Source organism: Podarcis muralis, chromosome 16 (genome assembly GCF_964188315.1).
Source record: "Podarcis muralis chromosome 16, rPodMur119.hap1.1, whole genome shotgun sequence".
Classification (NCBI taxonomy): domain Eukaryota; kingdom Metazoa; phylum Chordata; class Lepidosauria; order Squamata; family Lacertidae; genus Podarcis; species Podarcis muralis.
In genome coordinates, this window is record NC_135670.1 from 19,614,414 (window position 1) to 19,632,376 (window position 17,963).

The 17,963-nt window shown below is 48.7% G+C and overlaps 1 protein-coding gene across 1 annotated transcript in view; it reads left to right on the forward strand.

The window, feature by feature from the left end:
- Positions 1-17,963, forward strand: part of NOS1 (nitric oxide synthase 1) — a 134,931-nt gene that overhangs the window by 35,995 nt on the left and 80,973 nt on the right. Inside the window, exon 2 of the mRNA XM_077920498.1 lies at positions 3,762-4,847. Within this exon, the coding sequence (XP_077776624.1) occupies positions 4,108-4,847 (740 nt within the window). The 5' untranslated portion in view covers positions 3,762-4,107. The remainder of the gene's footprint in view (positions 1-3,761; positions 4,848-17,963) is intronic.

Consider the following 17,963-nt stretch of genomic DNA (forward strand, 5'->3'; position numbering starts at 1 on the left):
CTAAGCCCTACTAAGTTTAGTAGGATTTACTCTCTGTTACGTTCATGATCATTCTTACAGTTTCTATTATTATTATTATTATTATTATTATTATTATTATTATTATTATTGCCACCCACCTTTTCCCCTGACAGGGACTACTTAAGGCAGCTTACAGCTAGAACTTTATTTCATTTATCTGTTGAATGTGTTGTACATGATCCCTTTCCTCACACCTGTTTTCTTTACAATAATCCTGTGAGGTAGGTTAGGCTGAGAGGTTGCAATTGGCTCAAGGTGACAGGCATTCAGGTGCATATGACGCATGTTTGTGGTGAGATCAAATGCAGGAGAAACTTCCTGGTGTAGAATAGAAGGTCCCACTTTACATCTGAGAAATGTTGGGAGGGTATTCTTACCCAGGTATAGTCTCCCTTTGGGGCATTTTGTCATTTTTGAGTTGATTGACAGATATACCATCTGAGCGTATATGGAGGCACAACTCCACCCAATTGCTTGTTGGAGATGTTGATCACTGGATCAAATGATTGTTGAGTAGATTAAATGGTTTTGATTGGATTTCAAAGAAATGTACAATTAATTGCTCCTGTTTTGAATGTTGTTGTGTTACTATATTCTGTAGCGCAGTGATGGCCAAACTTGGCCCTCCAGCTGTTTTTGGACTACAACTCCCATCATCCCTAGCTAACAGGACCAATGGTCAGTGATGATGGGAGTTCTAGTCCCCAAACAGCTGGAGGGCCAAGTTTGGCCATCACTGTAGCCAGTGGCGTAGCGTGGGGGGTGCAGGGGGGGCCGGCCGCACCGGGCGCAACATCTGGGGTTAGGGCAAATCCACGGGTTAGGGGGCGCAAATCCACAGGTTAGGGGGCGCAAATCCACGGGGTAGGGGACGCAAATTACTTGCCTTGCCCCGGGTGCTGACAACCCACGCTACGCCGCTGACTGTAGCAGGTCCTGCAAACTGCTATTATGAATAATGTTGTTTACAGTGTAGTGGGCACTGGGGGTGAGTTTATGGAACCAGGGGGAAAGACACTTGAAAAAGTTGGGGAAACACTGGCTTAAGCACTCCCTCAGACAGCCAAATCCAACATCCTGCACCAGATCTTTAGAGAAGGAGGCAGCCACCAGCCCCAATTTGCAGTCCAAAATCTCTGCCTCCATCGCTTTCTCTGCAGCTCCATGTGGCTCAAACTACAGTTTGCTTTGGTAGATGGCAACATCCTAGACAGGGACGGAGAACTTGTCCCTGTTGTCACCACCACTAGTTGTCACCACCACTAGTTTTGGGGTATTTCCAGAGCTCCCAGGAAAGAGGGATTGATTGTTAAACCACTTTGTAGCTCTGTGAAGGGAACAAGGCTCTCCTAACAACCCTCAGCATCTCAGCTTCCATGATTTTTCAGGGGGGAAGCGTTTAAAGCAGTAACATGCCACTTTAAACAGATATGGCTTTTTCCTCTTTTTCCTCTCTTTTCCAGAAAAGAGATCTGCCATCTTTTTTTCTTTTCTTTTTTTGGGGGGGAAAAGAATGACAGAGGGGGAAAAGAAGAAGCCATGACTGTTTAGCATGATACGATACTGCTTTAAATGTATACCTGCCAAGTGCCCCGGAAAAGCGGGACATCCCGTTTTTTCTCATGAGATCTCAGGGGCCATTTTGGGTGCCGCTCTCACGCTGTGCTCTCACCCAGTACTTTTGGGGAGCTGCAATCTTGCCCTCCCAAAAGTGCTTTTGCGGGGGCACGAGCACAGTGTAGGTCGCATGACTCGCCCAGAGAGCATTCCGGAAGACGTACATCTTGCTTTTTGGTCAGAAAGAGTTGGGAGGTATGTAAATGTACGGTGCAGAGCCTGACAGAAATATTCTTTGTGATTCCAAGTGGTTCGGGTTTAGTCTGCATTTCCACTGTGGCTCCAATCCTGTTTCCATTTAAAGGAAAGCAACTTTATTACCGGGCTTTCTCCTAGCTTTTTCACCCACATTGCCAAGCCTGCTCCAAGAGGATGGCTGATGGATAGTACACATGCCGTACACAGGGAAACAGCTGGGCAGGAGCTATCACTGACTGCTTCTTCTCCCCCAGCATCTAATATCTGAGTCAGCTGCCTCACTCTGCCTAACAGCAGGGCCTGTTTACACCAAGGCTATTCATTCCCCACCCCTCAGTTCAAAACATGAGTGAAGATTGAACCCATTTCATAGATGGAAAGGTTGAGGCTGAGAGTTCTCTTCCATCTCGGTCACCTGAGAGTGCAGGGATGGATGCGGGAACTGAACTCCTTCCACACAGAGATGCAGATTTGTGTTTTCCCCCATCGTTTCTCTCTTTCACCCAGAGCTGTGAAAAGAGCTTTTGAGCCTCTTCTCTCTCCTAAATGTCATGACAAATCCAATTCTGCAAATCTGCACCATTTGACAACTTCAATGGCTTTGCCCGTCCGCCCACTTTCGAGGCTTCTCCCTCCACACCCCCCTCAAAATAAAATCCCTTTTTTATTATTTATAATGAGCTGGCAGAATCAATGAAATTGGTGACAGCTGCAAAGATGTTACACTTCATTGTTTCTGTTGCCATTCACTTTGGCGGGATCTTTAGAAGAGAAGGATCAGAGAAGAGGATTGACTCCCAGGAAGCGTCAAAAGGCGGGGGTGGGGGAGAATTGTAAATCCACCTGCTGCTAAGCTCACCACACACAGCTCAGAGCCCCCACCCCACCCTGAAGTGGGGAACTACATCTTCTATCAACCTCAGCAGGGGAGAACCTTGGGGTCTTAAATTTCAGCCTGTTTCCCTGAAACTTCACTTTCCGCAGTGCGGGAACCACCAGAAGGCCCTCGGAGCTGGACCTCAGTGTCCGGGCTGAACGATGGGGGTGGAGATGCTCCTTCAGGTATACAGGGCCGAGGCCTTTAGGGCTTTAAAGGTCAGCACCAACACTTTGAATTGTGCTCGGAAACATACTGGGAGCCAGTGCAGATCCTTTAGGACCGGTGTTCTATGGCCCTGGCGGCCAAGTCCCCAGTTGAGCTGCTACATTCTGCATCGGTTGTAGTTTTTGAGTGACCTTCAAAGGGAGCCTTGCAGTAGTCTGAGCAGGAGATAGCCACATCTGAAGCTTGCAGATAGTTAACAGAGCCAGTGCTTTGTTCTATCCAGCATGATACCTTGATTTTTTAAACACACACACACACAGCTTTATTGCAGTCCATAGACCCAAACATACACAGTATAGTCAAACCTCATGTACAACATAATATATACCAACAGTTATTATGGTGTAAGACTGACCTTGCTAGCCTGGCTTTAGCCTGTACATACCGATTTCTGATTTCTACAGCCTCCGAGAGGAATTTTGCTACAACCAGTGTAATAGCATCAACCTTATCCTCAAGGACAGTGGTGCTCAAACTTGACCCTCCAGCTGTTTTTGGACTACAACTCCCATCATCCCTAGCTAGCAGGACCAGTGGTCAGGGATGATGGGAATTGTAGTCCCAAAACAGCTGGAGGGCCAAGTTTGGCCACCACTGCTCAAGGAGAACCTTGGCATTGAAAGAGTGAATTTCAGGTTGTTCTATTAATATTGGGTTGATCTGATGCCATCTGACCTGTTTATACAGACTGCAGTGTAATAAAATGTGTTTCATACATTCAACATCCTGAGAACATGAGCACAGCCAATCTTGGTATGGGACACCAGCCAATCTTCCCTTATTGTTCTTTTCTTTCCCTCCTCCCTTTCTTGCTTTGTAGGTAAGGAAGATGTAAAGCGGACCTCCAACCCAAGTCCCCACGAGTGTGTTCAGCAAGCCCCATATTTTCAGCCGGGCAATGCCTGGCTCTCTTCACACGTTCCACAGAGGTCTGCTCGCTCCGTTGTATTCCAAGGCTGGGGACCCGGTGCTACATCAGAACTGACGTCTAGCAACTGATGTCTTGCAGAGGCATTCTGGTCATTCGAGGTCTGGAGAATCAGGAACCTTCAGGTGAATAGAGGAACCGCCTTCCTTTCCCCTCTCCCTCCAGAGGCTGCAAGCCAGCCAGGACAGGGCCTGCGCGCACCGCCAGCTCCCCATTCAGAGAAGACCCGAGGACTACAATGGAAGAGAATGTGTTCAGTGTACAGCAGATTCAGCCCAATGTCATTTCCGTGAAACTCTTCAAGCGCAAGGTTGGGGGTCTCGGGTTCCTGGTGAAGGAGCGTGTCAGCAAGCCGCCGGTGATCATCTCTGACCTGATCCGAGGAGGGGCGGCTGAACAAAGTGGCCTTATCCAGACCGGGGACATCATCCTCGCCGTGAATGGGCGCCCCCTGGTGGACATGAACTATGACACCGCTCTGGAGGTCCTGAGGAGCATCGCCTCCGAAACCCACGTCGTCCTCATCTTGAGAGGCCCAGAGGGCTTCACCACTCACCTGGAGACGACCTTCACCGGGGACGGGACGCCCAAGACCGTCCGAGTCACCAGGCCCCTGTGCGCCACCTCCCCGTCTGTGGTTGACCTCCCGGCCGGCCTCGGGATCCACATCAAAGATCAGCGGCAAGGAGGTGACCATACAATGGGGGGCTCTGTCAGCTCACGGTGTACCAGGGAGAACGGGCAGGGGGATGAGTCCCTGGTGCACGTCAACGGGGTGATCGCTGGGTCCGTCCCCCGGGACTCTCTGAAAGGGAGCGGGGATGTTTCTGACCGTTGCCTCAACGGCAGCGTCGAGAACAGCGAACTGTTGAAAGAGATTGAGCCGGTCTTGGACCTCCTGAAGAGCAACAGCAAGGAGCTCAACGGAGATGCGCAGCCCAGGATGGTCACAAGAGACGCGGAGGTCCAGGTGGATGGGTAGGTCCCTTGGCTGTGCACGTTTGGTGATGGGATATGCAGAGAGCCATTGTGGTATAATGGTTAGAGTGGTGGGCTAGGGCCTGGGAGACCAGGGTTCGAATCCCCGCTCAGCCATGAAGCTCACTGGGTGACCTTGGAGATCTCTCAGCCTAACAACCTACCTCACAGGGTTGTTGTGGTGATGAAAAGGGGAGGAGGAGAACCATGTACACCACACCTTGAGCTCCTTGAAAGATAAGGTGCTATATAACTATAATAAATAAATGGGTCTGTAGGACTTGGTTCCTCAGAAAGAAGCATTGAGAGCAGAAATGATAAGGGCTATCAATCGTTTTATTCGTTTTTTAAATTCTTATTTATAATTATTTATTAATGTGTCTATATATCTCTATCTCTATCTCTATCTCTATCTCTGGCCTTTCTTCCAAGGAGGTCAAGTTTATTTTCCCCTCTCTCCATTTTATCTTCACAACAACCCTGTGAAGGTAGGCCACTTTTAGGCTAAGTGACAGTAAGTTGTCAAATTTGCTTCATGGCAGAGTTGGGATTTGAACACTGGTCTCCCTGAGTTGATTTTTTAATATATATGTATTAGAAAAGCTGTTTTGTAACTTATGGATTTAAGCTTAGTTTTTTCGGAATTAATCATTTCCCTTCTTATTCGAGATTCTTATATCCTGCCCTGCATCCGGTTTGGAGCTCAGGGCAAATAGATAAATGACGATACAAAACAGCGCATTTTAAAGAAAAATTGTCACTGCCGATATCAATGCATTTTAACTAAACGGCTTTCAAGTTTTTAAATCTGAAATGTGGGGTGCTAATATGGCCAGTAAATAAAGCAGAGGTGCTTCAGGGGCAGGGCCCCTCCAGACCGGGGGGCTTTTTGCTGGTGTAATGTGCAACATGTTATTGACCCAATAGTAGTGCACTGGATTTATACCGGACTGTCCACACATCATTCTGCCTCATTGGTACATTACTCAGGTTATGTCTCATGAATGCAAGGCAGAGTATACTAGAGAGAATCCAACCAGACTGGTACAACATTCAACACCTGGTGGTTCTGCTGTGCCAGGGGCTGGACTGAGGAGGAATGGTGGGGAGCGCGGCCCCCCTTCTCCTGAACCTTCCTGAGAAGAGGAAGGTGGTCTTGATTTGCAGCGGTGGTTTGAGGAAGGTCACAGCTCAGAGACAGGTGAACAGAAGAGTTGGGAGGTGATGGGAGAAGAGAAGGGGGAGACAGAGACAGATAAGCCAGGTGACACCTGATCACTGGAAAGCATTCCTGATCCACCCTTCTCCCAGAACCTGGCGTGCATTGAAAGTGCAAGAGCAAAAGACTCATAGACGATTAACCCCTGGCAGCCACCGTAAAGGGAATTGGCGTTGCTAGGGAGGGCAGCCCAGTTGGAGCAACGCCATTATTCAGGTGGCTGCACCCTCCATATCTCTCAGTGAATCTTGAATAAATACAGTGGTACCTCTGGTTGCGAACAGGATCCATTCCAGAGCCCTCTTCGCAACATGAGCAGAACACAACCTGTGTCTGCGCATGCACAGGTTGCGATTCGCCACTTCTGAGCATGCGCGTGACATCATTTTGAGTGTCTGCACATGCATGAGCGGCGAAACCTGGAAGTAACCCTTTCCGGTACCTCCGGGTAGCCGCAGGACGCAACCTGAAAAGACGTAACCGTAACCGAACGTAACAAGAGGTATGACTGTAGATTGGTGAGAATGCCTTCCAGTCGTGAGGGAGGGCGACCGGATTCCCAAGTCCGACTTGCTGCACAGTTCTGGAATGGTGGGTCTGGGTGTTTCAGGAGACTACACTAATAATAGTAACAGTAGTAATGATAATGATAATGATGATAATGATAAAGATAATGCCCTGCCCATCTGGCTGGGTTGCCCCAGCCACTCTGGGCAGCTTCCAGCGAATAATGAAAACATAATAAAATGTCAAACATTGCAAACTTCCCGATACACGGCTGCCTTCAGATGTCTTCTAAAGGTTGTGTAGTTCTTTGTCTTCTTGACATCTGACAGGAGGGCGTTCCACAGGAAGGGCGCCACCACCAACATGGTGATAAAGATTGCCTGTCCTGACCCTGCTTCTCTCAATATTTGCAGAAAACTCAAATGTACGAAGACCTGGACTTGGTAGCTGCTGCCTGGTTAGAGGTAGCCAGCCCATCGCTAGAAGGACTCCACATAGTTCTCATTGCAGGGACGGTGGTCCCAAGTCTGGTCTCTTGCGCTAGCTGAAAGTGAGGGGCAAAAGCAGGAGAGACAAGTTTGTAGTCTGTGAGACCCCTTCTTGCGCTATGTGCTTTTCCATAAATGCTTTTGGTTAGATTTGTTTCTGAGACGCCTGCCCAGCTAAGCAGCCATTGCTAAATTGATGCATTTAGTATGTTTGTGAGTTTTCCCTGCTAACATGCAGCAATTGGTTGGGCACTGTATTATGGTTATGTTAAAGCTCTTTTGCCTACTTATCATGGGCATATTCAGGATTTCTGTTGGGGGGGGCAAGGTACAGGACAACCACCTGTCACCACCCTCTGTCTGGCTCTGTCTAGCAGATTTGGAATGGCATTTCTCAACTACGGTTGTTTTAAATTGCTTTCTTTTGACCCCCAAGAGTTCAGAAAAATCTGTCAAAATCTTCAGACATTTGAAAACTAAGAAGTTAAATAATAAAAAAAGAAAATCAGGGAGTACCTTTCATGCAGTTAACAAAAATATTTTGCAAAATTACAATGAACACACCTTTTTCAGCTTATTTTTAAAAAAATCAAAACTAAAACAAGTTTCTTGGATTTGCTGAAAACCTTTCATGACATCATCCGAGTGACCTTGATTTCAAATTTCAAATATTCCAATTATTTCTACTTTTAGTTATTTTTTTTTAATTGACTTGATTTAGGTGGGTCAGCTGCCCCCCTGCTCCCCTGGCTACACCCATTATGTATTGTATGATGCTGTGATGTTATGGATTTATTATATAAATATATAAGGTGGGTAAGGAGTCCTGCAGGATCAGGCCAAAGACCCATCGAGTCCAGCATCCTGTTCTCACAGTGCCCAACCAGATCCCCAAATGAGGAAACCTGCAAGTGGGCTCTATAGCTTGAATCCCACAGGGTGGTAAACTGACCTGGGATAGCTCAGATGGTAAAGCAGGAGACTCTTAATCTCAGGGTTGTGGGTTTGAGCCCCACATTGGGCAAAAGATTCCTGCATTGCAAGGGGTTGGACTAGATGACCCCCGTGGTCCCTTCCAACTCTACAATTCTATGAAACTTTCAAGATGCCCCTCTGGCTTCTGCATAATAGTTGCAGGATCATGCTCCTGAATAGCTACACCTTCTGATTTGCATCTTCCTTTTCTCTGCAGCACTCTATATTTCCTTTATTGAAGCACGAAAGGGGTCTGTAGTTCGGGGATAGTGACTTCCCTCTGTTTGCTGGCTCTCTCTTTAAAACACACACACACACACACACACACACACACACAGTCATTAAAGCAACCATCAGCAAATGGTGCCAATTAATTAATGCTTGCAGCCCTAGTTTCATGGAATTAAAACTAAGTCATCACTTTGACATACCTGAGCGTTCACTGAATTCATTCATTCATAGTTTTTTTGCCCCAACTTGTTAAGATTGTCTCAGGTGCCTATCTCCGAAAAAAAACCCCACTAAAAAAAGCTGACAGGTTTGGCTCCTTGTCATCTTCCTTCCCCTCTCCCCCACCCCCGCCCCCACCATTCATTGTCGTCTCTTCTCCATAACTGAATGGCAAGAAGGAAGTGATCAAAGCTGCTAAGATCGTAATCCCCTCCACACTTCATTCTGGATAAGCAAAGCCACTGAGACTGGATGCAAAGTCCTGGTAATGACTGTGTGCGATGCTCTCATTCTGCATCCCACCTTCAGACAGGATTGGGAAGAAGAGAGCGACTTTGAGGGGTGGTCCTACCCAACAGGCCATCAGAAGCCAAATATTCGGCTAGGTATGGGCAGGGCTATTGGGACACGGGTGGCACTGTGGTCTAAACCACAGAGCCTAGGGCTTGCCGATCAGAAGGTCAGCGATTTGAAACCCCTCAACGGGGTGAGCTCCCGTTGTTCGGTCCCAGCTCCTGCCAACCTAGCAGTTCAAAAGCGCACCAGTGCAAGTAGATAAATAGGTACCGCTCCAGCGGGACGGCAAATGGTGTTTCCATGCGCTCCTCTGGTTCGCCAGAAGCGGCTTAGTCATGCTGGCCACATGACCCGGAAGCTGTCTGCGGACAAACGCCGGCTCCCTCGGCCAGTAAAGTGAGATGAGCGCCGCAACCCCATAGTCGTTCGTGACTGGACTTAATTGTCAGGGGTCCCTTTACCTTTATGGACAGGGCTGGGCATAACTGGGGTAGCTCAGTCGGTAGATCTTGAGACTCCTAATCTCAAGCTCCTGGGTTCGAACCCTACATTCCTGCATTCTAGGGGTTTGGACTGCTAGATGACCCTCCCGGTCCCTTCCAGCTGTACAGTTCTATGATTCTATGTGCTTTGAAAATACAGAAGCATTACAATTCTGCACCACAGTAAACCCAGATTTGGCGACAGAGGGAAGCCGCTATCTATGATACGTATAAATTCTGCAAATATGAAAATTGTTGCTTGCTTTTTGCTTAAGGTATCCTGCAGGGTTTGTGGCGTTGCACCCAGCAGTTTGCACCACCTCTTGTCGAAACAGAAACTTTTACAAGGTCCTGAAAAAGAAAGGGGGGGACTGTGAATAGGGGTTCAGCGGTTAAACCATCTGCCTTGCACGCAGCATTTCCCAAGTTTGATCCCAGCTGGCATTTCCAGGTTGGGCTGGGAAGGACTCCTGTACAAAACCCTGGAAAGTTGCTGCCAGCCAGTGTAGACAGTGCTGAGTTAGATGGACCAGCCTTTTTCCACTAAGGAGCTCAAGGTGGCGTGCCTGGTTCTCCCCTCCCTATTTCATCCTCACAACAACCCTGTGAAGTAGGCTTGGCTGAGAGACAATGACTGGCCTCCAAGGTCACTCACTCTGTGAGAGTCCCGTGGCCCTGTGGGGATTTCAACCTTGATCTCCCAGTTCCTAGTCTGACCATCTAACCCAATGGTTCCCACACGCCCCACGGGGGGGGGGGATTTGATTTTTAAGGGGGGGAATTTGGAAGCTTGTTGAGACCAAGTTAATGGCCTTTTAGGCTTCTTCCACATGAACAGGAGTTCACTTTTTGAATAATAAGAATTATATGTCATGGGGGGGTGCATCAGGATTTTAGAGATGCTTAGGTGGGGCATGGCCAATGAAAGGTTGGGAACCACTGTTCTAACCACTCTGCCACACTGGCTCTCTCCTGTGGGGCAGAATTATGACCACATCCCCCAAGGATGGAGCCTTGTGAGCAAAGACTCCATCTTCATCATTTAGGTTGCCTACCCCCTACTCTCTCTGTGGATAGGCAGTGGGGTGGGATCCTGATGCAAAAAAAAGACCCTTCTGTTAGCATCTAACTATCACCCAGGGTGCAAATCCCGATGCTCCCTAGACAACGTGTGAGATGCTAAGACTTCTTCCCCACCCATGAGAGGTTGGGTGCCCATCTGCCATGGATGCTTTAGCTGAGATTCCTGCATTGCAAGGGGGTTGGACTAGATGTTCCTTGGGTCCCTTCCAGCTCTACGATTCTGTGATTCTATGAGAGGCATTGGCATTCTACCTCCTCCAAGCTCCTGGGTAAAAATAGAGCATGGCTCATTCAGTGCCCAGTAACCTTGTTCTATTTTCCCCCCTTGCCTAAAGATGGCTGTCACGTCGTATATCCAGCTCCCAACGATGCCATCTAGATAGACTTCTGCGGCGAACTCCTTACAACCATTCAGAAGCATTTATTTACATATAGGAAGGGACATTGCTTGGCAGCAGAGCCCACGCATTGCACAGAGGAGATCCCGGGTTCAACCTCTGGCATCTCCCCGGGTAGGAAAAGCAATCAAGCTGCAAGCTTCCTTTAAGAGCAGTATGATTTCCCCAGAGGCTATGGGGTGGCCAATGGAGGCTAGGCCATTTGGGCAAATTGGAGCATTGCCCCACTGACCTCAACCTGCCCTCAGCCAAATCCCACCCTGCCTGCCAACTTCCTTACAACTAGTCCAAGGGATGGCACTGCCTGCCAGCTTCCTCTTCCTTAGTCTCCGTTGTGCTTTTGTAGAACACAGCAGGAGGGAGGATGGGGGCAAAACTAGAATTTGTTTCTTCTGCCTCTCATTGTCTCTGGCGCCACCTACTGTTAGCCTTTCTGCCTGTCATTGGAGCTGGCACCACCTACTGTTGATGCGGGTGGCGCTGTGGGTTAAACCACAGAGCCTAGGACTTGTCGATCAGAAGGTTGGCGGTTTGAATCCTCGCAACGGGGTGAGCTCCTGTTGCTCGGTCCCAGCTCCTGCTAACCTAGCAGTTGGAAAGCACGTCAAAGTGCAAGTAGATAAATAGGTACCACTCCAGCAGGAAGGTAAACGGCGTTTCCACGTGCTGCTCTGGTTCGCCAGAAGCGGCTTAGTCCTGCTGGCTACACGACCCAGAAGCTGTATGCCGGCTCGCTCGGCCAATAACGCGAGATGAGCGCCGCAACCCCAGAGTCGGCCACGACTGGACCTAATGGTCAGGGGTCCCTTTACCTTTACTGTTGAGTTTCCTGCTTTCTGCCCCGCCAGCCCCAATGGGCGCCAGCCAGCACTCGGTGTAACCAAAGCTCATGGGGTTGACCGTAACTCAGCAGTAGAACCCTTGCACTGCAGGCATCAAGTTCAAAGTTCGAGTTGGTCTTCCAAAGAGCCCAGATTGCCGTCACCAGTCAGTGTGGACAGCACACTGCTAGGCAGCTTCCTGAAATAGGTGACCATGAGATTTGTCCCCCGGCGCTGGTGGATATGTCATTGCTTGCTTAGCTTTCTTCCTGAAATGCTAGTTGGGGTTGTTATGAGCAGAGGCATAGTCATATCATCTGCTCTGTGATTGGCGCATGGGCTGCACCAGCGGAATTAGTTGATATCCCGACCCGGAACGCAGATGGCTTCAGTTCCAAGTCGCCCTGTCACTCACCCAAGGAGGGGCGAACATCAGCCACGGGGGCTGCGAGGAGTCCGGGATGACTCACTCGCTTGGAAACAAAAGTCAGCGGCATCAGCTGTGGGGAGGACTCAGGTCCCTTAGGGGCAATACACAAATATGCACAGAGAAAGAGGGAGAGGAATAAATAGCAGGGCAGAGCAGGGCACAGAAAGCTGGAAGGCTGGAGATGGAGAAAATCTAGTGCCTGGAGAGATGAGATATCCAAAATGAAACAGGTAGCTGTCGTTTATGGCATCTGATCTGCTGGCAACAGAGTTTGCAGGCAGGCCATCTTCCCACAGAGGACAGGGGAGAAAGACAGTTTGGTTCACATTTAAAAGCCAGTCTGCCTCATTTGAAATCCTTTGGAATGGGCACTTCTCCAAATTTTGCAATGCACTTCTGCAGATAAGTGTTGGCTCAGTGGTCAGAGTGCCGGACTAGGACCCAGAAGAGACCAGGATTCAAATCCCCACTTGGCCATGAAGCTCTCGCTGGACGCCAGTTCCCAACTCTCGACCTACTCTACCTCGCAGGGTTGTTGTGGGGGATTAAAGGAGGAGGGAGGGAGAACTGTGTGCCACCTTGAGTGCCCTATAAGAAAGGGTGGGGAGTAAATGCAATAAGTAAATAAATGTGCTAGGGTAAAGTGTAAACGTATAGATCAGTGAAAATGAGATGCATTATATTAGGAGGATTTCACTCTTAGGTACACATGTTGGTTAGATAAATGGCATGGAGGTGGTGGAGAGAGAAAAGATTTTGTCCCTCTCTCATAATACAGTGGTACCTCGGGTTAAGTACTTAATTCGTTCCGGAGGTCTGTTCTTAACCTGAAACCGTTCTTAACCTGAAGCACCACTTTAGCTAATGGGGACTCCTGCTGCCGCCGCGCCGCCGGAGCACGATTTCTGTTCTGATCCTGAAGCAAAGTTCTTAACCTGAAGCACTATTTCTGGGTTAGCGGAGTCTGTAACCTGAAGCGTATGTAACCTGAAGCATATGTAACCCGAGGTACCACTGTATCAGCATCCATGGGCATTCAATGAAGCTGAGTGCTGAAAGACTCAGGAGAGATAAAATAAATTACTTATTCACTGTTAGAAACTCAGGTATATAAGCTAGGCGACAAATGTCTCCTTAAACCAAGGTTACATTCCAAATGGTAATGTCTAGTTGCCATTTGGGGGCAAGATGGCTCTAAAGTCTTTTTTTTCAAAGGATGGGCTGAATGTGATTGATTCTCAGTTAAACATCTGGCTAGTTCAGATGACAACACTGAGCTAGGTTAAGAACTTTGAGAACTGAAAGAAGGAAAGTCACTTGATCCAGGGACAGTCCACATATCTATCGGCCTATTCCTACCTCTCCCCTTTTTAATGGCAACATAGACCATTCATAAAGTAGGGATATTCTTCACAACTGTGAACAGGGCAGTGGGGTGGGCTAACTGAAGGCAACCTGCAACAAGTAACTATAATGTTGTTTACTGCTCATGCTCAGGCTGCGCAGAAAAAGCATTTTGGTTCCTGAAATTCATTCTGGTTGTGCAGATAAAATATAACTCATAGAATTCTACAGGATGAGATATCAGTGTATGTCAGCAGTCAAGATCCAGTGATCCCAAGGCATGCAATTCCAGATGGTGGAGACGTCAGAAGCCATCCTGATGTCCAGGCACCTTCGCTTGGCCGCAAGCGGTCGATAGCCAGGTGCAAAAGGCGCCTGGCCCCTGGCTAATTTCGAACCCTGCCCACGGGAGGCAGTGGTGGCCTTCAGCTTCTATGGCTTTAAAAGAGGAATGGACAAATTTGTGGAGGAGGACAGGGCTAGCAATGGCTACTATCCACAATGGCTTCAGAATACAAGCTGCTGTAAATTGCAGGCAGGGATAGTGTTCTTGTGCCCAAATCCTGCTTGTGGGATTTCCCATTTGGGCATGTGGTTGGCCCCTGTGAGAACAGGATGCTGGACTAGATGAGCCACTGGCCTGATCTGGCAGGCTCTTCTTACATTGAACAAGTTGTAAGTGGAAAACATTGTGTTGTGAAAATCATTGCTCTGGAGTAGGATTAGTGGAAGGGACTAAGCTTCTCACGGAGGACTTTGGGTACCACCCTCAGGCACTTCCTGAGCTCTACGTTGTCCTCGCTGCTAAATCTTTTTATTTATTGTTTCTTTCTTTCTCCCTTTCCTTTCTTTTTCTCATTCTAAATCTGCCTTCAAGTACATCCTTGTGGGTTAGCTGGTGGATAGCAAGGCAAAGCCTCTGGATTCCCTTTGGTTCTACCTTTGCCTCCCACTGGGCACTTGAGCTCTTTATCTTTGCACATGATGGTCTCATGTTCTCGGGTAGGAAGTGTTTGTCCCTTTCTTCTGGGTACATTTCAGCCTTGCCTCTGTTAATTGCAGGCTGGCAGGAGGAGGAAGGGGGGGGGGCTTTCTGCTTTCCCTTTGATCCCCTAGGATGTGGGCCAAGCCCCACCTCTCCAAGACCCCAGATCCCCTTTTCAGCTTGTTCAGATTAGATCAGCCTCTTTTCTTGCTCAGTCGAATTGAGATGTGCATGTCCTCAGAGGACTTTGTGAGGGAAACTCAAGCTCTTACCTTTGCCTGGCCTGCCAATCTTGAAATAGAAATCTTAGTGACCGGACAGGGAAAGCCGTCAATTGCCTGTGGAGAGATCTAACCAGGAACTGAGGTTCTCTTCCTCCTTGGGACTTTCAGACACAGCTGGGCAAGCGAGGAGTTGTGGGAATTGCTGTCAAGACAGAGGAGCCTGCCTCAGGGCAGACTGGGTCTGATGCTGGGGCTAAACTAGACTCCCTCTGTGTGTGAGAGACGGACAGATGGACAGACAGACAGACAGACAGACAGACAGAGAGGGATGGAGGATGTGTTTTAACTGAAAAGTAACACTGGAGGTTCTGAGCAGGAGCACAGAAGTAAGTGGGGAGGAGATACTTAACCCTCCCCTCCCTGCCCATTTTCCTACAGTACGCTGCAGGGTGGACTGCAATTCTGCAGGAAGCAGCGCGTGAAATATTTAACTGGACAGAGAGTCCAAGCCACAAACGGGAATGAAATGAGGTGGGTGTGTCTTGAACAGGTCTTCCCCCCACTTTTACTAAGCTGCTGCTGTCCTGTGTACAAAAAAGAGGGCACAGCTATGCCCACCCATAGGAAGAATCCAGCGCGTGAGCCAAATTTGGCCCATCAGGCCAATTTCCTCAAACCACTGGCGACACCCGCTGATGGATTTACCATGCAGTACCTATGCAATTAGGGACGTGGGTGGCGCTGTGGGTTAAACCACAGAGCCTAGGACTTGCTGATCAGAAGGTCACAGTTCGAATCTCCACGACGGGGTGAGCTCCCGTTGCTCGGTCCCTGCTCCTGCCAACCTAGCAGTTCAAAAGCACGTCAAAGTGCAAGTAAATAAATAGGTACCGCTCCAGCGGGAAGGTAAACGGTATTTCCGTGCGCTGCTCTGGTTCACCAGAAGTGGCTTAGTCATGCTGGCCACATGACCTGGAAGCTGTACACCGGCTCCCTCAGCCAATAAAGCGAGATGAGCGCCGCAACTCCAGAGTTGGTCATGACTGGACCTAACGGTCAGGAGTCCCTATACCTTTACCTATGCAATTCTGTGCCCAGTATGGTGCAAGATTGTGAAGTCTAAGTGTCAGGATTTAATCTGTGTCTATGAGTAGAGAGTCAGGAGAAGGATGCAAGATCGTGGACTTAAAAGGGGATGAGAGAGTGCCCCACAAACATGGGCGTAGCCAAGGGGGAGCAGCTGCCCCTCTGAAATCAAGTAAATCGATAAAAGAAAACTAACGGAGGTTCTGCCTGCCACCACAACATAATTCCTGGCCATGCTTTTGCAAATCTTCTCCCTCTTCCCTTCGTGGTCTCAGCGACTTAAAGGCGGAGAGGTTTGCAAATGCATTTGTGAGCCCCCCTCTTCCTTCACTTTCAAGTCCCTGATATCATAAAGAAAGTCGTAAAATGCGAAGCAGTCACAAAGGGGCATTTGCGAGCCTCCTCCCTCTTCCCTTTTAAGATCCCAGCAGAAGGGATTTTTGTCAGGTGGCAAACCCACTCACCTTTCAAATCCAGCTCGTGAGGCAGATCCTGATAAGGATCTGTCCCACAGAGCCGAAGAAGGTTCCCCACCCCTGGCCTACGCCACATCACATATTTAATTATCCTTTTGTGTTTCACCTCCTGGGTTTCTATTTGCAATTAGATCAACAAGCCTAATCATGAATAAGAATTTGCTGCAGATCAAAGTTTCCTGTTGCTCCTTTCTACCTCCCCCCCCCCAGCAGTTTCTCTTTCATTATCATAGTCTCTCTCCCTCCCTCCCTCCCTCCCCTTTCAAGCGGAGTCAGAGAATTACCACGATTGCATCCTGGCATCTACAAATCTTGCTAATTCCATTTTGTTAGTAAGCTTCGGTGCTCCCTGATCTCCCAGCCACGGGATCCTCGGGATCCTGCCAATGAGCCAGTGTGGTGTAGTGGTTAGAGTGTTGCCCTAGGTAAAAGGTAAAGGACCCCTGACCATTAGGTCCAGTCGTGGCCGACTCTGGGGTTGCGGCGCTCATCTCGCTTTATTGGCTGAGGGAGGCGGTGTACAGCTTCCGGGTCATGTGGCCAGCATGACTAAGCCGCTTCTGGCGAACCAGAGCAGCACACGGAAACGCCCTTTACTTTCCCACTGGAGCGATACCTATTTATCAACTTGCACTTTGACGTGCTTTCGAACTGCTAGGTTGGCAGGAGCAGGGACAAAGCAACGGGAGCTCACCCCGTCGTGGGGATTCGAACCGCCGACCTTCTGATCAGCAAGTCCTAGGCTCTGTGGTTTAACCCACAACGCCACCCGCGCCCCACCCTTTGCCATAGGACCTGGGTTCAAATCCCCGCTTGGCCATGAACCTCACTTGAATGTGACCTTCGGCCAGTCACTGCCTCTCAGCCTAATTTACTTTGCAGGGTTATTGTGGGGATTAAGGAGGAGGGGGAGAGCCATCTATTCCACCTTGAGCTCCTTGGAGGGAAAAGGTGGGCTATGAATGCAATAAATAAGAAATGAATTAGAAATCCTGTCTTACAGGGTGCGTTCCCAAGTTGTCGTCTCCCTGGTGTCGCTTCTAGGCTGTCAGTATTTTGTGGGAGGACTCCAACCACATACCAGAATTCTGGGGTTTCACAATGGAAGTGGATGAAAGCACTTTGTTGCCCTAGTGTCAGGGTGGGGGATCTTTGTCATGCCAAGTGTTGTTAGCATACAGCTCCCATCATCCCCCTGACTCTGGGTCCTGCCAGCAGAGGCTGATGGGAGCTGGGTTTCAGCAACATCTGGATGGCTTGAATGCAGCAAATCCATGTTGCAGCATTTTTTTTTCTTTTTTGCAATTAGGAAAGCGATAGAGGGAAAGCCTCGAAAGGTGTGGGATGGGCAATTATTTTTATTTATGTAAGACCATTTACATATCGCTTAATTATTTGCATCTCGAATCGGGGTACATAAAAAAAGATCTGCAGAAAATGGGGACTTTCTTCCTATATACATAGATGTGCCTGATGTTGTCGTGCTGTGCCTCACCAGGGAGGGCATTCCACAACTGGGGAGCCACCATGGAAAAGGCCCTGTCACAGGTCACAGGTCAGGGGCCACCCAGGTAGTCCCTGCAGGTGGGGTCACCAACAAGCCTTCATGTGATGATCTTAGAGCCTGAGGTATATAGACATCATTTCCACGATTGTTTCAGTTCAGAACAGCCCAGAATGGAGACTTGAGATTCTGCTGCAAGGCCAAGTCTCCCTCTCTCTCTAGCACTCCTAATACTATTTGTTTGTTTGTTTGTTTGTTTGTTTGTTTGTTTGTTTATACATACATACCCCACCCATCTGGCTGGGTTTCCCCAGCCACTCTGGGCGGTTCCCAACAGAATTATTATT